The sequence below is a fragment of the Pleurodeles waltl genome, chromosome 12 (genome assembly GCF_031143425.1).
Source record: "Pleurodeles waltl isolate 20211129_DDA chromosome 12, aPleWal1.hap1.20221129, whole genome shotgun sequence".
Classification (NCBI taxonomy): domain Eukaryota; kingdom Metazoa; phylum Chordata; class Amphibia; order Caudata; family Salamandridae; genus Pleurodeles; species Pleurodeles waltl.
Window position 1 is genome coordinate 653,023,717 of NC_090451.1, and position 27,600 is coordinate 653,051,316.

Consider the following 27,600-nt stretch of genomic DNA (forward strand, 5'->3'; position numbering starts at 1 on the left):
AAGTCCATGCACTCTGGTGAAATCTAAAAAAAAAAAACTGCCCAAGTGCAATTTTTATTGAGCAAATATGACCACTGCTATAGGTGCCTGAACAACTTATTGTGCTACAATATATAAATGAAAACACACAATAAAAACATTTTGTCTCTTGGTTTTCTGTACTATGAGGAAAGCTGATTTGGTTATAGATAGCCTCAATTCCGCATTTAAATCTGGAACTGTTTCAGCATAATTCATAAAGACCACCTAAAACTGAACAGAACAAATAATTGTACGCTAAAAAAGACATTATGGATTTTTTTTGCTGCACTTAAATATCGTCAGGACACCAGGACATCTAGATAAAAAAATATAAGGCCTTACACAAATAATATAAAGTAAATAATGTAAGCACTAAACAACATTTACCTTTTAGATTACCTTAAATTATTGTCTTATTGTCTACATTTGGAAGTTTAATTATCAAATACCAAAGAAAACAATCACTTTTTAAAAACGTTTGAATTAACTGCGACAATTTAACACAACATTAATGTTAGCTTAGTAGACTAAGCTTTTTTCCATCTGTTTTTTTTTTCTTTAATTTATTGGATCCATATGCACATTTCTATTTCCTTTATGTTAAATAGCACTAAAAACAAAATTGAACTTTAAAAAGGAGACAAAAAAATCAAGAGAAATCCACAAATTTCAAACTGCATCCAAAATGGCATGGCATCACAAGTGAAAAACATTATCAGTACCCCACTGGATAAACATGACAAAAATACAAAAAATGATCAAGCAAACAGCAACAGAAAAAACATCATAGTGTTAAATAAACTAAAAAGATACATGATAACACTGTGAGACATTGTAAATACACATGAACACTGCTTCCAGAAAAAAAAACAATGGCTTAGTTTAAATTGAATGAAGACTACACTAATTACTTCATCTCAACGTGAGTGTCTAGTAAACATCCAAACAAATACTGTTAAAACAATTCTAAAACTGCACTTCAGCAACATTTAAAAAGATAAACACACTGTTTTATTCCGATATAATTCTAAAGAATTTTAATTGTTTTGAGTATATTTTGAAAAAAATAGTCTTGAGCCTAGTACCAGCATTTAATGAGGCACTTTCACAAAAAATATTGAAATGTCTACCTATTTTTTTAATATTAAAGACATAGTTTAATCAAATTAAATTAGCAAAAATATTTAGCAAACGTAACTGTCTTTAAACCATAAAATAGCCATCACTATGTTTATCATTTTCATAATTTCTTTTTCAAACTAGTCACATTTCAAATAAATTGGAGATAATAATTGTATTTGTTCAATTTCAAGATTATTTTAAATACAGTACTGAATGTGTTGTACTGGTCGGAGGACATATTATAAGTTGATTTCATAACTATGTTAAGGATATTCTCTGACTGGTTTTAATAAAATACTCACAGACAGGATTTATAAAGTTCTGTAATTAATTATAATTTGACAAACCTAATTGTTATTGTCAATTCACAAAGTTTATTTTGACAGATAAGACTTTACCCAGTATTACCTGAAAATGTTAATTCATTGCCCTCAGTCGTCATGTTTATAAAAGAGAATTCCAGTGGCAAGATATTAACTCATAAGCCCCTCTAGAAACCTGATGTACAATGGCCATAGCTCTTCCATTGCCCCTTCTGACTGGATTGGCTAACAATTTAGTGTACAGTTTAAAAAAACAAATTGATGTTGTTCTCCTTCTGTTCCACACTACAGTGGATGCCGTAATTCTTCCTTGTTTCAGCCATCATAATATTAAACTTGTCTGTCAGAGTGACTAAATTATTAATTTTTGAGACAGATGACCTGGGTTCTAATCCCGTTCATCCCTTCATGACAACATGGATGTGAACATTTTCAACATTTCATATCTGCCAAATTTGTGAGTGCTTAGAAGCAGGTTGATTGTTAATGTTAATCCTTTTTCAAAAAAGCAACTGGAGCAGATTATTAGGATTAGACTGGAAGCAGCTATAGGCAATTCAGTAGTGCTGTAGTTTGCAAGTCACCACCCATAGTCATTCCTATTAGTACTGGTCCATGATGATGTTTGCAATCAGACATTTGATCTAAGACTTGATTGTGCATCAGAAAGAGAAGGAATAGAAACAAAGTTGAGATGAAATTAAATACATATTACATGTCAGCCAGCAACTGCAACTCCAAATGTTACTCTCCGTATTGGACGTGCGCTTTCGGATCCCTAATAACACTGGCCTACTTGATGAGACAGCACAAACTTTCAAAAATAGGTGTTCATGCACAGAAGGTGATTAACAGTGAATCAAAAAAGGCCTATTCTGTGTTTAGTTCATATCTTGTTTGGTGCAGTTTCTCACAACGTTTTTTTGTTGCTGCTGCAGAGTATAACATCTTTGATGCTGCTTAAAATGGTATTTTAATATCACCTTAGGTATCCTAGTCCTCACTTAACTAATCCATTCAATATTTGAAATAAATAAATTTACTTGGGCAAACCAAGCATTGGTCAAGCATTCCTCAAACAGAAGCAACATTATTAGTCATTTAGCATTCTAGTATTTCTTATTGACTAACCATTTCAACCATACCTTTATAGACACCATTGCTGACACTGTAAAAAATATATACTTTAAATGTGAAGCTACATATCTATATATTTTCAATATGCAGGAGCCAATATTGACTGTGGTCCTAATTATGAGTTTGGCGGGTGGAAAAGGCCGCCCGCCAAACTCCTGCGGTCAGGTTACTGCCAGTGGAATCTCCTTCCCGCTGCCTGCATTAAGAGTTTTCCGCTGGCCCAGCAGGAAACATTCCCTCAACATTGACGCCGGCTCTTAATTGAGCTGGCGGCAATGTTGCGGTGCGTAGGGTGTACCAGCACCCTTCACGTGCAGACAGTAAAAAGCGCGACAGTGCAAAGCAGACAGTGAAAGGTGAGATAGGGCTGGCCATGGGGGCCCTGCACTGCCCATGCTAGTGCATGGGCAGTGCAGGGGCCCCCAAGGAGCCCCTTGCACCCCTGTCTCCACCATGTAACTGGCATGTAAACACCAGCAAAGAGAGGGGTCGTAATCCCCAGGGCGGCGCTACCTTGGAAGATTGAGACCACCGGCACTGTCAGGCTGTCGGCTGGCAGAACTGTGGTGGTGCTGACGGTCTGACCGTGGTGTAATGTGGATGCCGGACCGCCACCGCAACCCTGGCGGGGTCAAGACCACCGGCACTGCCAGGCTGTCGGCTGGCGGAACTGTGGTGGTGCCGGCGGTCTGACCGTGGCGTAATGTGGACGCCGGACCGTCACCGCAACCCCGGCGGGGTCAAGACCACCAGGGTCGTAATTAGGGCCTGTGTGTTTATGATTAAGGGCCTCATTATGAGTTTGTCTGGCCAACTGTCGGCCCACCAGACCCGTAGGGAGGAGACCACAGTGGAGCCAGAGGCCACCACCCCCCCAGCCCAATTATGAAGTTTCCACTGGGCTGACCAGCGGAAGCCTCCGTATTAGCGGCATTGGCCTCGGCCCTTCAGGGAGCAGAGGTCAATGCCATCACACGGAGGGTGCCCACAGCACCATCGGAATGCATAGCAGACTGCACGTTCGGAGGGTCCTGGGCAGGGGGGCCCTGCACTGCCCATTACATGGTCATGGCAGTGCGGTGGCCCCCTTTGGCCCCCAGCACTGCCTTTCCACCAGCCTTTGTATGGCGGGGAACCCGCCATGAAAAGGCTGGCGGAAAGGGAAGTCATGATTAGCATGGCGGTGCTGAACTTAGCACTGCCGTGGCTGACCACATCTTTGACTGCTGCCAACCTGTCGGGATCCTTGATCTTGGCAGTGGTCTGACCGCAAGGGTCGTAATCTAGCAGTCAGACCACCAGGAGTGTGGCGGTCCGACCGAAACTGCAAGTTTGGCAGTCGCAAGACCGACAAACTCGTAATGAGGCCCTAAATTTTTGTTTTCTGTGAAATCTGCTCACTTTTATACTTAAATTATAGTGCAGTTTGAAGAAACTGCATGAAATATGACACTTACATCTTCTGTGCAGCTCAGTTTCAGCATTTGAAGTTTCAGATTCAGTTTTAGGGGAAGGTATGAGGGAGAGGAACAAAAGTTAAACTTTAATTTTTAACTCCCAAAATAAAGTTTACTCACACTGAGAGTAAAAGCTGCCCCACCCCACCTTGGCATAAAACAGCTCAGAAAAATAACTTTGAGTGGGTTGGTGTAATTCCAGTAATTAATTCTTGAGATATTTGCATTTTAAAATTGGTGTTGGTGGCATTTGAAGGGTTAACCTGCCAGGGGCTCATGGTAATGTTGCCCGGTAATTTGAGCATAATTTTCAGATCTGTATCCTCAAATCCTCTGAGAATACACATTTGAAAACAAAGATCTAATCCCATTAGAAGAATGAGTATTTTTTTCGTTCATCCAGTGTGGTTTGCATGGAGCCTCAGAGAATTTGTGAACCCAAACAATCTAAGAGGTTGGCAGCAGCTGAAAATCTTTGGTGCAGCTGCTGTTGCAGGATGTCAGGCAAGAAGATTGCAGTGTGAAAGAAAAGAGATGAGGGATTTATGGGAGTTGAGTGTGAGTCCCCTGTGCCTACAGAAGAGGAAAAAATGTACTGCCATAAATAAGAAAAAAACAATTTAGTTATCCCAAAGTTAACAAGTGCTCTTCAAATGTTTTTGAAAAATGTAATATATATATTTAAAAATCAGGGAAAAAACATTAAAACAAAACCAATGCAATGCAACTATGCATTGGCAAAGGCCATGTGCAGTGGGCACTGTGGACCCATAGGCTTGCTCACAGTGCCCAGTGGCTGGTGAGCATGTTCAGTGGACAGGCAAAAATTGCTCAGTTGCACAGAGGGTGATGGGTGGCCTGGCTGCTGGCCCGCGTCCTGCATCCAGGGAGTGTTGCACACTATATGGCAAGTATGAAATGCAGGAGGTTGGAAGCTTGGTAGGTTGCCGACATTTGACTTTGACTTTAATGACATGACTGGTGACATTCCATATCACCCTACCATTGACATTATACATGTCATGGCTATGTATACAGTTTAATTTCTTTGTTTGCATATGCATAGTTAGTTAATTATGTGTTTCTAAGGTTTGGTATTTATTGGTATAAAACGTGTGAGGCCATGAGCAGTGTATTTGTGGGTGGTGAGTTATGATTTGAAAAAATAATTATAACTGACAAATGTCAAAATGTTTAGTTAGATCTTCATAACATCAATTTAACACTTTAACTGTGCTTTATTAGGGGAGTATTGTATACAAAAGAGGGAAACCCAATAACCCGGACTTGACCTGAGTCCAGTAACATAAACACAAAGAGCTGTGGTCAGTAAGACGGGATCAATTATTTATACAATAAAAAAGAAACGTGATTAATTCTTTCTTGGTGGTTTAATTCCTTTCCCAATTTTATTTCAAGAAGTATTTTTACAAGGCAGAGAATGGCTCAAAAAGCTTCTGTTGCATGGCATTCGGTATTTAAACACATAACATATATTACATATATATACAAAGTAAACTACACATGGTATAGTCTATTTTGAGGGCAACTATATATGTTGCAACCTCAGAGACAAGCAGACTGTCACTAGGGGGTTGTCCCCTAATGTAAAGTTTTTAGAAGACGGTAGTGGTTACATATATTCTTTGTGGTTGTAATCCACTAGGATGCGATGGTAGGGGGTCCGTGTAAGAGCCTCTCTAGAATACCTGTGTATTTTTTAAAAGGTATCTAGCAATATGAAGCATATTTGTTTTAAGGATTGAATACAGCTCAAGACCTCTATCTAGCCAGAAAGTGTGTTGACGCGTTTCGGCCTTCAAGTCTGGGCCTCATCAGGACAATCAAGTGACAACTTTAATAATTTAAGTGAGCCGAGCCCATTTAGTATTAGAGGAGGATGGCATCAGTGAAGATCTTTGCTTTATCTTCGTAGAGAGTTAAATGCCGGAGTGAGGCGTCGGCTGGTGGGGAAGCGTGTCTAGAAATGACGGCGTGATTCCTTAAGTACTTTGTTGCAGAAACGGGAGTGGCAGAAGTCCGTGGTAATTTATCTCCGCAACGGAGATCATGCCCTGTTCTGAGAATCGCGTGTTGTGGGTATGAGACTGCCTCTCCCGTTTCTGCAACAAAGTACTTAAGGAATTATTAAAGTTGTCCCTTGATTGTCCTGACGAGGCCCAGACTTGATAATATATCAATAATATTTAGACAAAAATTTGTATTTCACAGAGAACTGTAAAATGTGAATCTGTGTGAATAATTAAAATTCATCACAGATTCTGTGGTATATGAGAGGTATTACCCTAACAACAGCATGAGGCCTCTCTGCAGAGCTTTACAATTGTTCATTCTTTAAACAGCATCTACTGTTGAAAACCTGAACATTTTAATTCCAAACTGTGCCTATTTTCAGCTATACCCTGCAGAAAACAACGTATAAAATACACCATTCTACAGACAAAATATGTTTTAAACAAAGCAAAAGTGTTTTCTAAAATGTTACATTCTTAACTTCTTAATGAAGTCATTTTTATCAATATTTCCTTAAAAATACACCCGTTTAAAGCTAATTTCCCCAAAATAAACATGCAATGTTAAAAATATATTACTGGTATAAATTTCATGTTGGAATTCTCCTTTCTTTCCATATGTGGGTTCTGGCTACATTTACAAACAGCTCAGCCTTTGACTTTGTGGTACATTAGGTCACCAGGACCCACCACAGATTACTTAGCCAAGCCCTACACCTAGCCTCCTGTGAGGCTGTGCAACCTGGCCTGTCCTATTATGTTCTTTTTTGGGGAGGGATCAATGAACTCAGGATCTGCCAGTGAGTCTGCAGCCCGTGGCTCAGTCTGCTGACTCCACAAAAAATCTGCGTATACGTGTCATTTTGTGGAGTTTTGTTGATCCTTTTGCCTGCACCTGACTACTGTGAGGGTCAGGGGATGCTCTTTTGCGCAACCACATCATTTTCCAGTTGTTTTCCCGTCATGGGACTGAGTCGTTTGTTGCATAATGACGGCCCAAATAAATGCTCCAGTTGCAGTCAGCCAATAAGACTGTGCACATCTGATGGTCATAGTTGAGGTCGTGGACCCCTATTGGAAGATGGAAGGAAATGCTGCCTTATCCAATCTAATTTGTTTATTTATTCAGAATTTAGATGAATGGATCCTCAGTCAGCCTTAGTGCTCACCTGTCCACAAATTAACAACAGAGATATACAATTGACTAAAACATTAATGCCTGTCAAACAACTTTTTGTAAAGCAGCAAATAGCTAAAAAAATAACTGAATTGATTTACAGCAAACTACAACAAAGGCCCTTTTGACTAAAATTCAAGTTTCATGCTACATTTCGTGTATTTCTGTTTGGTTGGTTTCAATTGATAAAAATTCCTATTGGAGGTTGAACGTAACTCCCATGTGCCATAACTTTCCATCCCATATGAATGTACACAAAATTTTATATGGCAAAAGTTAGCCAGGTAAACAAAACAGATGCAACCTTTTGTACTCATTCTTCGAACAGCACTAGAGTTATCGGCACACCAAAAGACCATCTGTAATTGAAGACTGAACCCTGCCTTAATGATATAGTTGCTCTCGCCACCAGGGAAGGAAACAATAGTGCATAAATGTTTCCAAATCTACTTAAGGGACGGGCTTTTCTTCTGTAATTCCCCATCTATTTCATGGCAAAATGTTTCCTCATAGATTTGATTCCCCCAGCTTAATCATATGTATGTTTAAGTCATCACACCAACTTCTGCTAATGGTTCTTGAGCTAAGGGTCTTGGGTCAAGGTGTATAGATGCTTAGTTGTAGTTCAAATGTGCTTCCTGCAACAATTTGGGAATACACAAAAAATCTCACCCATATAATTCAAAACCCACTCAATGGTGAAAAAGGTATGTCACGGGGGTAACCTAGAAGTGATTTTATTTTTTGGTGTGAAATGTAAAACTGCTTTGAAGATTCCACCAATTGTTATACGTATGCTTAGAAGGTGTGCAATGGATGTTATGATCCCATGTATTATAGGATACCATTTTGCTAGGGATGGTTTTTGGTGACAGAAATGTCCAGACTGAAGGTATTTAAAAGATTGGAACACTTCCTCATATTCCAAAGATGGGGGTCAAAGAAACATGATACTAGCTTACTTATTATGGTCATACCTATACATACCGTACATACACATTCCTGAACATTTACTATTTTTCTTAAAAGTCTTATTGATTTTTTGTTTGCAAATCAATAGACAAGCAATACGTGCAGTTACTAATACCGTCATAGCTTATCACTAATCTCATTTTCATCAAACTGGCATATTTTTGTGCAATACCAAAACATACCTTTTCACATCAACCTAGATTTTCAAAATATGTGGATCTGGAATTAGAAAAAATAAATGCATATGTACCAATATACACTTACTTTGATGGTCACTTTGATGATATAGTTGGCGATATTGTTTGAGGTTGATATTTGTGACTTCGATATTCTGACTTACAGCTCCCATTTCGTAGCCAAAGATGTGTTGCTACATCATCTTCTTGTGTCTTTAAGCAGTAGGGGCCTGTTGGTTACATGATTAACACCTCAAATCTCCTTAAGTACCTAGAGAGGTTTTTGTAGTAGAATCAGTGCTGTTGCCTAACTGAAAGAATCACAGATATTGTTCTCCAGAATAAAAAATGGATTTCAGTAGAAGGAATAATGGCAAATCCAGCATGGCTAACTATCCATTAAATCTATTCATTTTCTGCCTAGTCAATCCTTTAGCCAACTTCCTTATAAGAATCCAAGTGTATCTGATTTATGGTAATTTAAGTGTAATGCAGCTTGGTAACCAAAACAATAAGTCTACTAACATTGAGACATTTTCACATGAAAGAAAATAGCTGAGGTTTTGCATAGGATAAGAAAAGGATAAGAACTCTAGAAACAGTACAGTAGTAGATAATCATGTTTTTGTTTTTGTCATCAGTGCCCAACTGATGTTCTCTCAATTAAATGTTGGCAAAGTTAATTTCAAGCTAAAGATTTGTGTTTTACAAAATGATTGATCTTTTGGTATTGTAGAGCAACTCATATGAAGGTATTTTTCTTTCTCAACAATGCTAAGAACTTTCCATTTATATTTAACGTATTTCCATTTCTGGTTTATCAAACTAATACATTGATTGGTCCCTTGAAGAGGTAGATTTTCATTGAATTATTCTAGATTTGGTCCTGCATAGTCTACTTTGAAGTTACCGCTTTAAGCTTACAGAGAGTGGGTACGAAGTTAATGATGAGCGAGCACATAACAGTGATTTGCAAAAAGCAATAAAGAAATATCAGCTGTTAAGGGTTAGAATTCAACCATCGGCAAATGTGGTTCCTAGCTATGCTTTCTCTTTCTGTAAACTCAGTTTTAGACATGTTTAGCTTAGTTTCTAATTATTATCATATATTTTGCAGTAAATGCTTTTGATTCAGCTCCGGACCACACAACTACGTCTGATGAGGAGAAAGAGAAGGTCCATGTAGAAAGTGGGGGTTCAGGAAATTATACGAATGAAAGTGAGGATGAAAATGAACAGATGCAACATGAATTTTATGTGACAGAAATTCCAGAATTATCTAAGTCACTCCTGCCTCATGTGGATGTTCCTTCAACAGGAAGCTATAACTCCAACAGTCCTACTGAGGCTTCAGAATCAATTGGATCTGGTTACATTGAAGAAGAGAGCCACATTAATGAAAACCACAACCGAAGGATGGCCCCTTCTATAGTACCCCACGTTAGTGATATCGACCTCGGAGGCGAAACAACAACAAACTTTGTTTCATTTGTTGTTTTAAATGCACACTCCACTGAAGCTAAAGAGGAATCAGATAAGTCTTTGCAATCAAGACACAGGGTTTCTGAAACTTCTGAGGAAACTCTCAAAGAACCTGGTTTTCCAACCAATCAACCTGTTGAAAAGTATTCAAAATTATCTCTGGTAACGAGTGCTTCATACAGGGCTTCAGAAAACTTTGAAAATAAATATCCATCAAAGAAAATTGAAAACTATCCTAAAAATAATAAAGAGACACATGAAGCTCCTGCAATCCTTAACAGTAACACTGTTGCCACGCCGAAATCTATATTGAAAGAAACCCACTTTGAAACGTTAGGTGAAGTGAAAGATGGTGAATTCTCAGGGGAATCTGCAACAGACAATACTCAAAACAACACAGAACTGTTTGATCAACTAAATTCCGGAAAGGCTTCTGGGTTACCTAATGAACATTCTGTAGAACATGAAAATTCACTGGGTTCCCCCAATGATTCAGAAATTTCAGGAGAATCTTCAACTCAGGGGATCATCAAACTTTTTAGTGCTGGTGTTGATGCAACTACAGCTGGTAGCCCTCACAAGGCTGATTCTGGATCTCATAGTAATTCTGCATCCTCACCCAAAGAAGAGAGTGAGGATGCTGCTGTTCTACAATCTGGGACCACTAGGGCCCCTTTTGTTATTCATGAACAAACAATTACTAATCATGAAGATCACCTGGGGCATGATTCAGAGCATTTGGCCCAGTCAATTCACCGACCCGGCAGGGAACCCCAGGAAGTAACTACAATGCATCCCATAGCTGAACCACCTGGGAATGCAGACTCACATGAGCCTTCAAGAAGTGGACAGCCATCTGCCATACGAATAGAAGATGTGGTAGCTAATAGTGCATTTGTTGAAACAGACATCAGAGACAAGCAAAGAGCTGGCTCTGGAAACCAGCCTTTTGATGCAAATGTACAATTTGAGGAAACTTTTATCACAAAAAACTACCAAGAGCCAGGTTTTTCTGTACCTAGATCTGCTGCCCCTGCCATCCACACAGTATCACCATCCCACGAGTCAACAACGCACTCCTTTGAACATTCAATGGAATCAACAAGTCCATACTTGAAGGGGACCCCACTAACGGATGACCCTTTGTCCACGGCTCGTCCTCTGCCCCTATTGCCAACAGAAAGGGCAAGTCTAGGAGCAGCAGCCACCATTTCAGGTAACTCATGCATCCGTAAAGCTGTGGCCCTCGTCACCATCATACAAATGATCTTCTTGACCTGAGGATACCTATACTGCTATGCATTTCTTGCCTCTCTCACCCACGCTCTTCCTCCTCATTAGAATCAGGGTCAAATTAGAATACGAGCAACACATGTTTGTCAAACAAATCAGCCCTATTATGCATGCATTAACATTCTTCTACTTCTATGAAGTATTTTATGATTGTTTCCATGAAAAAATAAAACAATTAAAGTGCTTTTTTGAATGAAGCTGTCTTTTTAATACCTGCATTATTTTCCTCTTCTGTGTGTCTTTTTGAGTCTGTCTCATTTGTCGTACTTTCTACTTACCCCAGATCCCACTCAGTGGGTCCTACGATTCTATCACCATTTCTAACAGCATCATCTAACCCAATGATCTTGTCTCACTGCCATTTCAAAATGTGGAATCCACTATTTCTCTAACAACTGCAGAAGCTGTGATTGTTTGATATGGATTGGTGTTTTTATACAAATTTCACCTCTTGCTACAGAGATTTAAACCCACGCCTTGTTTTTTGATTGTTCTGCATTCTATGCAAAATGTTCTTGTGTTCTCAAGCTGGGTCGTCATGGGTTAGCTATGCCTTTAGGCACTTTATTAAATCTCTCTCATAAAACTACAGCTTTAGCACATACAAGAAGGTTTATTGGTTTGGTCTTCAGTAGAGGGAGTAATGGGCTCATCTAAATGTAGCTAATAATGGAACACCGTCAAAAAATTGTCATCGGCAAGTTCTACCTCCGTTCACCTCTGAGTCTCCCTGCATTATTTAGAGGTGAGGAAAATACTGTTTTTCTCTCGGCGAAGCATGAGCCGGTTCTGCAGTCAGAACCCCTTTTGCAGCAGACAACCCCAAAACCACCTGATAATGTTGGAAGGCCCATCCTATTAAGAACATCTCTTCTGGTGGTATGTGTTTTCATGCCCAGGAGCCCTGTGCATTGAATAGCTGCCCAGTGGTGGACAAAAGCAACAATACCCCCATTTTCAGAGAGAAAATGCCCACTGCAATAGGGTCATTACTTCTTTGTTTTCAAGATATTGACAGACAGATGTTGTGAATACAGCTATGTGTAAGCCATGACATTTTCTAAAGTCTAAAACCATCCATGATTAAGATGTTGACAATGAGTTCCATCACACAGAAATAGACATTAATAGTTATGTGAGATAATGAACAGAATCAGCTGCATATTTTATTAAATCAAATTTGAGGCACACCATTTGAGATTAAATAAGTACTAATGAATCATTTAAATGCCACAAACTTTTGAAAAGGTCCTTGAGTTTATTTAGGGCCAACCGAAAGTGTAATAACGTTTCCTTCAATTAGAAACAGATTGAAAAACCTCCCATTTAATCCAGTAGGAATTACTGACACTAACGTTAGGAAAATTCCTTGTGAAGAAATCAAACATTCTGAAACCCCAGAAATCAGAGCTTTGGGTTTGTGAAAGAGGTGAAAATTACTCTCCCTTCTTCAAAAATATTGGCTTTTCTGACAACCAGTTATTTACCTACAGCCTGTTTAGGGTACTATCCCCTAAGAGCTCTTCAACTGCATCTTTTTTTTTAGATGTATTTATTGGAATTTTTAGAGCAACAAACAAGACAAACATTACTGCCCTTATGCACATGCAGTGATAGCTTTACATTAAATTCATATTATATTTGGGTATAGTCCATCCACTTAGCCTGGAGAAGAGAGAAGAGATTCTCATAGCAGCATTAACATTATTTTGCAGGATTTTTGCATCTTACCATAAGCAGAAAAAATCTAGCAAAGACAGTTTCATAGGACCGGTCAGTTACGCGTGTCACCAATAGCAGCTCACCCAGCATCCTCATCTATTTGTAGTTAAGCATCCCTCTCACACATCTCCCTCAGCTCACAGATCCAAGTATGTGCCATACAGACCACAAATATATCTTGTAAGGGATCAACTGGGCATCACTGGCCCATATTCTTCCAGCAGTTTCTGACAATAAGGCACATCTTTCAACCAACAGTTCATATGAGGGATGACTCTATCCCCAAGGCTTTGCTACTCATCTCTTAGTCGGGATTAACCTCATAGGTGTAAACGTGCGAGTGCCAGCTGGGATATCTTTTACATAGTCCAGCAGGGCCATTAAAGGTGTGCTCGTCACAGTGCCGCAGACCACTCTGTCTATACATTCATCCACTGAGTACCAAACTGCTGCCCCTGTGCTACACTTCCAGACACAGAAAACAGGCATTCAAGACAACTGCTTCATATAATTTGTGACTAGAAGTGTCCTACAAGTGGTCAGGAAAGGGCTGCCCTTGTCAAACATTTCAAGTTATTATTCTGTTGCATTAGGCATTTGAATTACTGAGCGGATGAGAGCATCTCTAGGGATTCAAGGGGTCTGATTGGCTGCAGGCATAGGAGCAGTCGCACCTCCTGCTTAAACTTACAGATAAACCATTAAAAGTAACGTTCTCATGCAGAAAATAGATAGAATTGAACACATAGCACAAATCTATGATATTTCTACATTTCTGAGGTTTTTGGGCATACCATGATGAACCTGCCTTGACAATGAGGAAGACGCCAGGGAAGTGCTTGTGACATACTATATCTCTAGAACAATGCAAGGCATTCTAGATTATACCACACTAATTTAACATCCTAGCTTAATTTGGGAATGGTAAAAGGTGGTGGTAATTTTCTCTGCCCTGCTTCTGGTTTTCAATAATTCCACGCCATTGGCTTTTAAACCGACTCGTGGTTTACCACGCATCCTTTGACCCTGAATCCAGGAGCAAACTTGAAGCCTTCTTTACCCGATGTTTCAGATGACTGCATACCCAATCCATGCCAAAATGGAGGGACCTGCACCGAGGAGGGAGAGCGCATCACTTGCCACTGTCTTCCTGGCCATGAAGGGACATTCTGTGAAGCAAGTGAGTATGGGGGTATGGGTTTCACTGTTGTTCTTAACTGTGTTTTTTTTCTTTGTTGAGCCACATCAAAGAGACTGGGAGGGTATGGTTAGGTTCCTTTCAAGATAAATAATTCAAATGAGACAAATTGTCAAGATTCCCAAGGAAGACTTGCCAGACTTTGGTTTATTTTATAAAAAATAAGATCTAAAATTCCCTAACTTAAAAAGTGTAAAGCATGCCAGTTTTTGATAGTCAAACAATTTCCATGATTTTTATGTTGACAGTAAAAGACATTTTCTTTTACAGAAACTGCACCCCTATAGTGAGGGGGACTGCAAGGAGGGATATCTCTTTGGATGTAACACATTTTGGCCCTAATATCTGGCTGAAAAGGTTTTATCAGGAAGCCAGTTAATGTTTATTTCAGAAAGAAATTTGGGAACACGAGAGCCTATTATATGTCTCATCACGTTTTAGATTCCATAGGACATTTTGCGCACACCAAACACCCCCATTCCTGAATGTAAACTTTTACTCAGAAACATACTTTATTTGATTTAGTGCAAATCCATTTAGTATTTTCTGAGATTTTAGTGTTTGAGAAAAGTCACAAGTGGTTTTGAAAGGGTTAACACTTTTTTATATCTCGTCCACTGAAGAGCCATTCGCTGGTTTGCTTGTATCTTTGGCATCTTTGATGAACATACATTAAATTTGTCAGACAGATGTGGCTGTTGCTAGCCATTTCATCATTCCACAGGGGCATGAATGCATCACCATGTATGCGGGTGCCTTCACAATACAAAGTGGCAGATGCTACTTGGAGCAGCAAATTAAAAAATTGAAATGCAACTTGCACTTAAGTGCTGATTGGAATGTGAAACGGCCTGTCAGCGAATTGTTGCTTCCTTTACCACAAAACATGAAAATGAAAATATAAATCTTTAATGTAAAGGAGCTCGAGGGGTAGGAATGACGAAGGGGGGGGGGTAGGTAACTGTATGAGGTTTTGGCAGGGAAATACATTTTTAAAAATGTAAAATAATACATGCACTCTCATGGAGTGCCTAAAGAAAAAGAAAAACCTAGTTTCCTAAATGTGAGCTTTGGAATGGTACAGGTTAGTAAATCAGAAGGTTGGTAAACAAGCTATGCTCCAGAGGCAGAACAAAAGCACAAGAAGAAGAAAGCAGGCCCTGGAAAAAGGAGCAAACAAATGAAAGTAACAAGAAAGTCAATCTGTTGTAAACTAAGGGAGGGCTCTAATTTTTGGGATGGTTCACAAGGGAAGGGGTCTTTCGTAAAACAGACAGCTAGAAGCGCTGTAAGGGAGACCTAAACAGAAGACACAAAATAAGTCACTATCTAACTGGGCACTGAAAGTACAGGCAAAATAAATAGGATGTCTTTAATGTAATTCTAAAACAGAGATCAAATACCGAACACTTTAGACAAGGTTTGTCATTGAAGAGAAATACAGTATTTAATGGCAGCTGCCGCAAAACTTAAGCGAAGGGGTCGGGGTGTTGGGACGGAGACAAGGTAAAAATAGAAAATAAAAAATCACTTACCTTACCTCCGTCCCTGCCACCTCGCGCTCCTCTTCTTGTGGTGTCCCAGCATTCGCTGCTGGGAGATGAGCACAGGCTCCCCAGCAATCCTGGTGCTGCTTTCAAGCAAAACCTTCCATGAAAGCAGTGCCAGGATTGGTCTGAACAACACTGCTGCTCAGTCACAGCCCTGGGGACTGTGCAGTTTCTCCAGTCCGGCTGTTAACACAGCAGGGGTGGAGAAACCTAAGTGCGCATGTGTGTTTGGCGGGCCTCAGAGGGACGGCCAAACACACATGGGTGCACACTCCCCTCTTCCCCTCCCCACTTCCTGTGGCCCAGCCACGCCCACCCCTGCACTGCTGGCTGTGCCAGAAGCAAAAAATAAAACAATAGTAAACTATTATTTTACAGCCAGTGGGGTGACACTCCTTCGCCATAGCGAAGGGGACGCCCCTTACAGTATTTTAGGTGCATGTAAACAATGTGCACAGGCTTTGTAGACTCACCCAAAGTGAAGGGAGAAAATGGGTAAAATGATCTGACCCACTGCTCTCTGCAGGAGGCTGTAAGTGGGCGGAAGTAAAATGTCGAAGACTAATGGGTGAAGCCTACTGACAAAAGGCCCCTCTGTGTGTGTATAATGTGTATGAAGTTGTAGGAAAACATAGTCTGACCACACATCTAAAGCTGTCTCAAAGGCCAGACATAAACAATAACACAGATATTCCACCAGCCATATTCACGGTATGGTGGACCGCATTACTAAATTTCTGTGGGCATTCAATGCATGCTCTCATATCTAACCGAGCTATGTGAATGGTTAGTTAGTTCAGTGTTCTGGATGGCAGCAGATCCCAAATTAAAGAATTACTATGAGTTTCAGCATTTCACAATATGGCGTAAATGTGTTGTTTGTAAGGTTTCTGCGTTCTTGTGACATTGGTAAGTTTTTTTCACAACCTATGGAGATTTTGCAGCTTCACCAAGTTATAAAGTTTAAGCTTTACCCAAAAGTCCACAAAAGGCGTTCGTTTTCAGACAACCTATGTCACAAAAGCTACATTTTCCATCTTGTCTGGGTTGATTAAAGTAAAAGGTACTCCACAATGCAATCATTATTTCAAGTTCTGATCTATACCTTTATTGACAAAGCTTTTATTGCATGTAGAAATGCATGTCTAGAACGAAGTCTGGTTCCTTTAACTTCTTACACGTATCCAACTAATGCAGAGAATATCTTCACAATTTTTCCCCAGAATCACCTAATGCAGAGATGGGCTGGGTACCTACTTGAGAGGGGATGTGGAGTCCAAAGACACTGACCTAGCACAATCAGACAGGCTCTTGCTGTTGCTGGTCAATTTTCAACACAAGCCAGGAGGGAAAAGGAGATCAGGTTGCACTGCTTTGAAAATACCCTGCATATGAAGCAAGTGGAGATTGCGTTCCCAACCCATCAGAAACGCAGCCACCATTGATCAGAGAGCGCAGTATGTCATGTGGCAAAGTCGAAAGACAACCTGAAGGCTACCTCAATTTTATGTATAATTGGCTGTGATCTTGTATGCCACCATTTACAATACATATGACTCCCAAAAGCACTGCAGATGTGTACATTGCTAACATACCAACTCATATACCACACATGAAGGTGTGAGTGAAGGGCCCAGCCATTGTAAGGGAACAGATTTTATAAAGGGCGCCTGGTGGGTCTTCTCACCATCTGGGGTACAGGTAATAAGATGCTTGCACATTAATTGTAGATTCAACTACCATCAACAAACAATCTCACCTTAGAATAGTTTGAGGAAACAGGGTAGGGTTACACATGTGGTGTGCCCCTAGGCCAGGCCTGGAAAGTCTTCTGGTCTCCTAGTGGAACATCACAGTAACACAGACATATATGTCTAGTATGCTATGAGAGAAGCACAGAACAGGCGATGAAAAGCCAAGCAGTGTCAGGATGGCGCATGACTCCTTGCCTTCAAGGACTTTCACCCCAGCATCTTCCTTACCCAGAGTACTGTGCAAGCCTGGTTCAAGTAAGAAGGCAGTGCACTTGCATTGACTGTTGTGGTTGCCTTGCTTGCTATTGCAAATCTTTTCATGCCCGAAAGCCCTGTGCATGGGAACTGTGGCTCCATTATGACTGATTTTCCACCCCATTCCCTGAGGTGTTTCCCACGTGAGCAAGAAAAGGTTCAAGCAACAGTTCACCAGCACTCACTCTCTGAAGAACTTCAGAGTATCAGAAAATCAATGTGTTGAGGTCCCTAAAGGCCAATGTGAAGCTGAGTGTGGCATGTTGTTATTAGGTGTGTGCAGATATGTATGTGAAGTGGAATGTTGGTGTCTGTGGTGCATGGTCTTCAGCAAGAGTGGAATAAGAATGTGAATGTGAGCGAGTGTGGTGGCTTGAAATATGGGTCAGTTAAGGACCTATTTGCTTTAGTTTTTTTGTTTCATTGCCAAGGTTTCTTGTTAGGGGTGTGCAAATTGGGCATTTTCGCAACATTTTGCAGAATTCAATCAAATTCCTAAAAATTGAGAAAAATTCGAGTGCCAGTCAGTAGTCCTGCCGGATACTGCAAAGAGACTAGTATGAAGAGAAAATGTCAAGGTCACAAAATTTTGCAACACGGAAATCTCATGAAAATTTCAATTTCTTTTTTAGATTTCACAACTTTTTACTCTGCCCTAATTGTAGTACATAATGTTTAAACTCAAAACACTTGCCAGTGCCTGCTTCTGTGACCCAACAGTGAGTAAAAGTGTTAAAGGTAAAAACTGAACCGAGACAACTTGCAGAATAAAAATTGGTTAAAGACACGTTTGATAAAGTAGGATACCTGGCACAATCTGTACCAGTGGGGCCATAGTCCAAAAGAGACTTTGAGCGATCAAAATGAGAGCGTAAGTCTAAAGAACTATGGCTTTCTACTGTATGTAAGAAAGCAAATCGTGGAATGGAAAAGGTATGAGTAATTTAAAACCCTGTCAATCTATAACCTACCCTTGATCCCCCATTTATGCATATAAACAATTGTTTTCTATGCAGTTATTATACTAAATAAGTAGTAAAAGTACTTCATTCATCCTGATCCTACCCTGAAAGAGAGGTTCAGAGATCTGCAGAGAATTCAGACATTATTCAATGAATTATTAAAGCTTGCAAAAATCCCTTTCAATATATAGGAAGCCTTAGTGTTCCAGTGGTCAATGTTGGCTTTGTGTGTTTTGTAGCATGTTGTACCGACCTACTGCTTTATGTTCCAGAAAATCACACCATATTCTAAGGAGATACTGATCAATTTTCTTAAATCTTGGACCTACAATGGAAAAGACATATTGAATCAAAGCTAACGAGCATGGATCCAAACAGGGATCCCGATTAATCACGGACTGGATTTCTTCTAATTGCTTTAACGCAAAAAGAGAAAGAGCTACTGCCTTCTCAAAGATTCAGCAAATCGTCCTGGCTGAAGTGTTCCCTTGAAGATGTTTTAATATGCACACCCTGTTCAGGGGTTTGTTAGCAACTATGCCGACTTTAAACTGGAGTCTAGCTCTCCCCACTCAAGTAGTTGTGCCATCCCTATATGTATATGAGTTATTGTGTATGTGTGTTTGTGTGTGGGTGTGGGTGTATGTGTGTGTGTGTAAGTGTGAGAGATTACCCTTGCTGAGGAAGCATTTCAAAGCTGGCAGCTGAAGCAGTTGGAGTGAGAATGAAATGAGGCTGTTGTCTGGACCTTGAATAATTCCTTGTGCGGTTGACATACCTTTCTTCAAAGCAACAGGACATTATGTTTATAAATATGTGTAGTTCTGAGTATGTACTCCCAATGACAGGGTCAGTCATCTTGGTGGTACATAATCTCTACATCCAGCTTTGTTTACCAGCCTGGTTCCACACTGGACTTTTCGTTGGTGGTGCTGTGTCCATTCACATGGTGTGGTCATCTTATTGTCTGATGACCACACCATGTGAATGGATCTGCTAAACCCTACATTACCAATGATAACAATCTGATTGGACTTAATCCATCGTGAACAGGGATTGTGAGGTGTCACATAAGGTCACAAGGTCATCATACATAGTGTTACCCCACTCACTGTGTTTAGTAGGGCCTGGTGAATTGATAGTGCGGTGAAAAAGATGATTACGCAATTTCAAAAATTCATGGTGGACAGACATGGGTTAGGCTTTCCTGCTGGGACAAAGAAATCCCTCCTTTCCTTTTACTTTCATACTGTGGGGGCAAGAAGTATTTAATCATATGGCATCCTGGAGGAAATACGGAGGAAGAGGTGATTGAGTGTCAATGGATAAATTCCCCAGTAGGTTGTTCGAAAGGTGAGTCGTCGGTATGAAAATGATGCAAGAGCTGAGAAATATCCTTGGATGCTTTACTTACCTGTGTGTTGAAATCTTTTTTTCATTTCAACAGGACAGCAGTGCAATTTAGAGAGTAGGTACAGTTGATCTTACATCATGGTACTTTAAAGAAAACATCTAATGTTGATATGCATTATTCGCATTAAATATTGCCCACTGTACTGGACTTAAATTTAAATTAATTCACTATCAATGATCCTTCATTTGCTGGTTCAGCAAAGATGTTGCTGCTTGCAGTCATCGATCTGCCCGCCCTTGTTGCACGCCTTGGTGTCTGCAGAATTGAATTGCCACTAATGATCCTATTTTTGCCTCAAGTCAACTGCAGATGTGACATAAATGGTCTTAGGGAGAATTGACTGTCTATGGCTCTATGCATGTATCTCATGATTTGGGATAGCACAAGAGGTCTACATGATGATGGACGCCAAGATCAGAAATGGGGTATTTGAATGATGCTCGGAAAAAAACATGAGATAACATTAATGATGGGACGGACAGCATTGTTTAGTGCTGATACAAAATGCAAGTAGAGTTGAGCTTCATGGAAGAAGATAAGCACATAGTGGCAGTGAATGTAAAAAGTTGACCTAACTTCATTTCTCATTACCTTGAAGGCTATGCTTCAAACTGCTTAGTGAACTTTTTGTTCTGAGTCACACAACTGATGTTGTTATTAAAGCTGATGTAAAGCACAGGCAGTGCTCGATGTGGTCATAAGTTTAAAGAGAACCCCCTACTCACGTTACTGTAATACGCTAATAAATTTGATTTTCGCACAACAGCCAGCTATACAAATGGGATGACCAGAGGGAATGCCAAGTTATGAATACGGGTGATTCTTTGAATCCCTAGCTGATCTCTTAAAGTAAACTGCAAATATCCCTATTCAATTTTTTCAATGTACCACACGGGTCTAATTTACAATATTATTATATTTATATTTATTATAATTTACAACATTATCCAAGGAACTGCCTGGGTCTCCAAAATCATTAAGGGCACACCCTATAGATTTCCTGAGCCCCAAAAGGCGCCTGGTACCTTTTTGGAGGAAGAAAACATTGTCAGGTGTCTCATACCTCTTTCATTGACTTGTGCTCATGTGGGTAACCATGTTCGAATGCAGCCAAACCAATCAGAGGATGTCACACCTGCTAGTGAAATTGCAAACCTATTCTCAAACTCAGAATTGGCAAATAAAACATGAAAAGGACAATGGCCATAATTACAAATAACTCCGTGAACAAAATTAATCAAGGGGTGTAAACAGAGCAAATGGTAGTTTGCTCAGCTCACATGTGCAAAAATGTGTTTGAGTGGGAGAAACTTCAATTCACTTATAATTTCCAAGACGCCTACCGGAAAACTGTGATTATGACATTACCCCGAAGTGTACCTGTGACCCTTTGTGAATTCTAACAAGTCAGAAGTGTACTAGAAACATACTTGTATTTTTATTGAAGTAAAATTACCAATTTTCTTTAGGCTTAGGACCTTATTCTTTGACATGGAGCAAAAATCAGCCAGACTGATAAGCTAACAGAAGTCCTCAAGGAAGAGAGGAATACTGACAGTAAAACCACCAGTTGAGAAGAGAGGTATTTTAATGTCCACCTCAGGATGTCACATTGATATAAGATGGTGGCTTCTTCCCAGGATTCCATGAAATGTCCGACCCAGTCATCTGATATTACTTTCACAAATTAGAACAACATTTCTTCATGCTGAAAAATTCCGCCTCTAATTTCGGAAGACATCATTGGATGATTTCTGTATTACTTCTGGGCTGGGACTAATAAGCATGTTGAACTTGGACACAACCTTTCAGCTGTCAGTACAAACTGTACAGCAAGTCCAAAGTGGTTCCATACCCAGATAAAATGATAACGACAGGTACTCTCTCTTGTGGGTCTGTGAATCATCTGTATAAAACACCTTAGCTACCAGGCTGGCAGATCCAAGCTGCAGGTACTCAAGGTCCAAACAGTATGGTGCAACACTATAGGAGACCCAGGACTTACCTAGGAATAGGAAGATAACATCTCTACCCCCTGAAGCAACCGCCTTCACTTCCCCCTCCTCCTCCTCTTCTCCCACCCCGGCACTTGTAAGGCAGTCAGTGATGCATGTTCTAAAAAATGCAAGAAAGGTGTTGTCAAAAGACCTCATATATTCTTAACTTGGCCATACATATGTTTAAAGTCTTGGCTGAGCCCTCTCCACAATAAAATCATTCTTTCTGTAATTATAGCTTTTGTAAACAGATCTGTAGATACAAAGCCAGATAAGCCACAACACTTTAGTACACTATCTTGGTGATGTATATATCAAAGACGTAGCAGGAAAAAAGGTAGATATATGTGACATATAACTGTGCATTTACAATTAAGATATTCAAATTCTGTGTTCACATTTGGGAATATTATTCCACAATCCCACAATCCATCATGCTTGTTCATTTCATGTTTATTAGAGTGGAAGCCACACCATAAATTAGTGGTGCAGCTGCCCAGTCGAACTTCCAAATCCCACACACCATTTAGAGGTTTCTGCTGTGGAGCACCGACTCAGTATCCTATCCCGCAGATGGCAGTCAGGTCACAGTGGGGTCCGCCTGCTCTGTTTATAGCGGGTACCATCAGTGATTTTTCCTTTCTAGGATTGAGGTGCGAGGCACTGAGAGCTTGGAAATCTTGGCAAAGTGTGTAATTGTCCTTCAAACACAGGTGGAATCTCCAGATATGTTATAGATGTGGGTCTTTTGCATATCAGTGATAATCTTCACTTTGAGGGGTTGTCCATGAAAAGCAAAAGAGAATAATGAGTGAGCTTAGAAAACATAGTGGTCCACTCGACATTCAAATGTGATGAAAGTGAAGGCTGAGTCGGATCTCTAATAGTGTCAGGTAGTCCTTCGGGGTGGAAGAGCCAAGTCCAGGCCTCTACTCAACCTGAAGTCATATTATACAAAGTGCCCCGGGGGCACAGTGGCCATTTGCTGCCACTATGCATGCTTTAGGGGCACCTTGGTATTACAGAAGGGGACGCTGATGCTTGTGCAGACTCTTCTGTGATACAGATAGCGCTGGCACGCATGTTGCACCACTGCTATCTTAAGAGAGAGTTCCCACATGAGAGCATCTCTTTACCTCTGCCCCTGCACCACATTATGGATGCAGGCGCAAAGGTAAAGTTGCCAGGAAAAGATAAAGTTGCCTTCAAAAAGGTGGTGAACTGTCAGTGCGCCCTCTGATAGCAGCCTCTGTAAGGAAGAAAGGGGGTCACCTGGATCCCCAAACATCCCGTTGCAGGCAGGTGCAGTCACTCACTGCACCCGCTTGCAAGGGGATCGTCCTCCACTCTATAAAGTGCTGGCGGGTTGCCACCTGCACTGTGAAACGCGGAGTGCTTCCTTCAAAGCCGCTTCGTATTTTGCTTGACTGCGTTGCTCGCAGGGCAGCGCGAGCTGGCCGCTGCCCTGAGGGCAGTGTATTAATGCTAACAGGTCACATTCTCCTTGTTTGCACAGGCAAACAAGGATAATGCACCATGTGTGTAACAAGGCCTTGGTGGGCAGTCAGATCATCCTCCAAGCTCTGAATGAGCTCCTAGTTATTTAGCTACCACCTTCTGAAATATATATGATAATGTGAAAATTACTTTAGGAGAAACATGGTTATGGGCTACGGAAAAAAATACAAGGAGGGCCTAGGAAGATTTAAAGACCAGCAAGTGTTAATTACGCACTTCAACAACATAAACCCATTTTAAGTTGGTTTTAATCCTCACCAGGGGCGCGTGAATAAAGGTATGCGCACCTTGGAGCCAGTTTAATCTTTCACATTCTTTTTGCACTATTGACACACCGCTCACCTCCCCATATGTTAGCTCATCATTGCTTCCCATCGCCATCTCTGAAAACACCTGCAGAGCTCCTCCTTGTTAGTTGAGGAGATGTAGCCACACTGAGTTCACCTGCCACGGTGCGAGGAGGTTTCCTATGATGTAGCATGACACTTTGCGGTGGGTGAGGGAATTTGTCCTAAAAAAAATAATCTTACAGTTAGGTTTATATAACAGTGCACGCCTGGACTATTTTAGACCCAAGTGTTTCTTTGCGGGTTATGTATGGGTCTGTAGATTCAGTAGGCGCAGGACACCATGTGGAAAAATCTACATACTTTCAGCTAGCCTCATAACACAGGTAAACCAGACTGAGTTCTCAGAAAGCCAGTTTACGGTGGGCTGATTTTTACTAATTCAGTCACATATTGACAGGCTAATGAGTTGTCAACTATTATGAAAAATCTGCAGTAACTTTGGCTTGCTAGGGTGGGTAGAGCCACTCAATAATCATATACTACACATCTCTAAGATCATTCTTTAAGTGCTAAGTAGCAAAGCTATTGCAACTGGGAAATCCTGAGGAATACTCAGTTGTGAATCATATGATATATATCCATCAGCGGGTGCTGTGTATTAAAACCAATGGAAATAAGATCCACGCATCATCTTGAGTCCTGTGACATATTGTACCCATGCTAAAAACTCTTAGGACACAGGTTATCTGCCAATGTTTAGATGTTGTTTGACCCCACCTGGGCTTTGCAAAGTCGGTCCTGGAGAGCCGGGTCCATGCCAGATTTTTAGCAAATCCATATTTAGAAAGAAGATGTTTCAGAAATCTACATGTTTCTAAATGTGGATATGCTAAAAATCTGGCATGGACCCAGCTCTCCAGGACCGACTTTGCAGAACCCTGGACTACACAAAATAAAAAAAAGTCATGTAAAAAACTCTTAGGATAAGGTACTTTTTTCAAGGTAGCTTGTCTAAGCTGAATCGTCTCATATATATGTGGGTAACTATGCAAAGGTTACAATCATGGTCTTTTGCCATTATGGACTGCAGTTCTGTTTTCATTTACCTAAGCTCTCCTTGTCGGATGACAGTAAAAGTCACCTTATGTTGGTTACATCTAGGGCTAAAGCATTATAACCATACTCCTCCATCCAGGTGACAGAGTCCTTACCTTAAGCCTGTTAGGTTGGAACTGTGAATGTGCCTGGAGTGGCAGGAAATATGAGTGGCAAAACTCTTTCATCTGCCCTCATAAGGGCAATCTTTCCCTTTCTTTGTTTCTTTCTTTTTATCGTTCTTTCTTTCTCTTTGTTTGTTTATTTGTTTCTTCCTTTCTTTCTTTTTTTCTCTTTCTTTCGTTCTCTTCTTCCCTTATTTATTCCTTCCGCTTATTCCATTGCTCATTAGAGCTAAGCTTTTTAACAATAGCTTTAAATTTATAAAATGTGTCTGTATTTCATTGTTGCCTGACAGGTATAGCTTCAGGGATAGTGGTGAGTGCAAAAACAAGTTTATTGAGAGCTCTATGAAGTGAGCATGCACATTGCTAAGTGTAACCTCACTAGTGGTCTTAGTTAAGGGTGCCATATTTATATTAAAAAATAACTTTGCCGCCTTGCCTGCCAGGAAGGGGGAGAATGTGAGAGAGTCTTTGGGCATTATCGACTAAGGCAAAACAAAATCCAGGGCAAGCCCGGACTTCTGTAATCATTTGAATTTGGACTAAGCATGGAGCCTAAGATTTGGTTCGGGGTCACACTGCATTGGGTGTGCCTCTTTCACTCGTAAATTCTGCAGATGTAAATTGATACTAAGCGAGCCGGTAATTCTGTTTACTATCTAAAATGGTAGATTACCATTTTTTTTAAGTTTCAAGTTCATCAACTCTTGTAACTGTTCACTGTAACTTAACAAGTGCAAACCATGAATCTCTGAAGGAAAACTACCAGTGTAAATGTTGAAATTACAATTTCAAATGTAAAGTATAAAAAAAAGAAAACACAAATTTACCTTAGATATCATCAATCCAATAATAACTAATACCACTAGCACGGCAAACCTCACCCTTCGTCCTTTCAAAGTTTATCTCCAGACCCCTCCAGGCATAGAATAATTCTTCATAAACTATACTCTTAGATATTTCCCATAGACGCTCAGTGAAAGTGGGTGTGACTTTCTATTTCCAATTCTCTGAATTGACTGATCTACCGATCGTAGAATGTCTCTAATAAAGATGTTGTTGTAAGGGAAAGCAAGACTGATATTCCAACAAAAGTTAAGTTAAAACTAGCTTTGGAATCTTGACTTAATTTACATATACCCCAAGGCACTATTAATTATTATTGAATTCAAATATTCTATGCCAGCATTAAGAAAATTGTGAATCAACAAAAAAATGATTTTCCCACTTCCTATGGCCCGACCTCTGCACCTACGGCAGGAGCCTAAAATTGCTTGTGAGATTCTATGGATCCATCCAGATGTGATGTAGCCTAAACATCCCATAAGACGTTTTGTACATGTGTGAACTCAATGTGTTTTGAAACATTGATGCACTTATATTAAGGTGGATGGGAGGCTAAGGGCCTTATTTAGATTTTGGCAGACATTACTTCTTTGAAAATGTGACGGAGAACCCTGTCTGCCAAACTCTCAGCCCATCTGCTGTATTTAGAGATGGGATGATGATAACATTTCTGTCATCAGAGCCCCCGTTGGCTCGGTCAACGGAAAACTTCCTCCAATAGATCAACAGGGTAGGGGCCATCACAGTAAGGTATTATACTGCCTGCCCCATTTAGGGGTGCACAGTTTATTGTCCTTTATTGGTCAATGATCACCAGGAAAAACCTGGCAGTAGAGGACAGAAAAAAAACAATAGTGACTTCACACCCTTCGAGTGAAGAGTCTATATTTTTTTGTTTTTCAAAAACAAACTACCACATTAGGAGTTTGCATTTGAAAGACCAAAAAAGTCTAAACTTCAGTGAACAACCATCAAAACTGACAGCAGCTGTCCTGTTCACTAAATGTTTTGTTACTAGATAGGAACCACAGTGACAGCAGTTCCTTTCAAAGTATAGAGATGTCTGCTGGGCCAACAGTCGTCTCTAAATTCAATGGATGATAGTCCATTAGGATGGCGGAGGTAATGGCCTCCACCACGTTGATGGACAGAGTACTGTCTGTCAAATTTAAAGTCAGGCCCTAAATGATTTGGTGCAAAGTGTCCAACAAATCTTAGACGGGCACAGTCACCACCTGCCACTCTCTAGTCAATATCGCTTTTAGCTGATGATGTTCCAAGAAATTCTGGTAAAGAGAAGCATTGATTTCTGTAGTCAGATCTGCCAGAGGGCACATTGTGCAATCCATCATAACCTGAAAACATTTTTCAGTTGCTGCAGATTGTCATTAATTAAAACCAGTATCTGTTACCTCAGTTGGGGAAGTGGGTTTGTTCAGCAAAGGTGTGGCCACATGCTAGGATAGAGTCCCTATGGATCTAAATAATTATTTTCTTGTGGGGGAAGCTGAGGCTTTTCTAATAAGTCGATTATTTTAGTTTAAAGAGTACAGTGTCTTCTTAGGGGCCAAAGGAAACACTTTCACCAGCTGAAGATTTAAAGATAAAAACATGATTCAAGCATTAAGCCAGTTAAAACTGTGCAGAATATGTTTGGAAATAGGTTACAACTGTCTAGTTC

At 40.3% G+C, this 27,600-nt stretch overlaps 1 protein-coding gene across 1 annotated transcript in view; it reads left to right on the plus strand.

The window, feature by feature from the left end:
* Positions 1–27,600, plus strand: part of BCAN (brevican) — a 90,519-nt gene that overhangs the window by 42,623 nt on the left and 20,296 nt on the right. The window contains exons 8-9 of the mRNA XM_069218298.1: positions 9,536–11,116; positions 13,988–14,095. Of these exons, the coding sequence (XP_069074399.1) occupies positions 9,536–11,116; positions 13,988–14,095 (1,689 nt within the window). The remainder of the gene's footprint in view (positions 1–9,535; positions 11,117–13,987; positions 14,096–27,600) is intronic.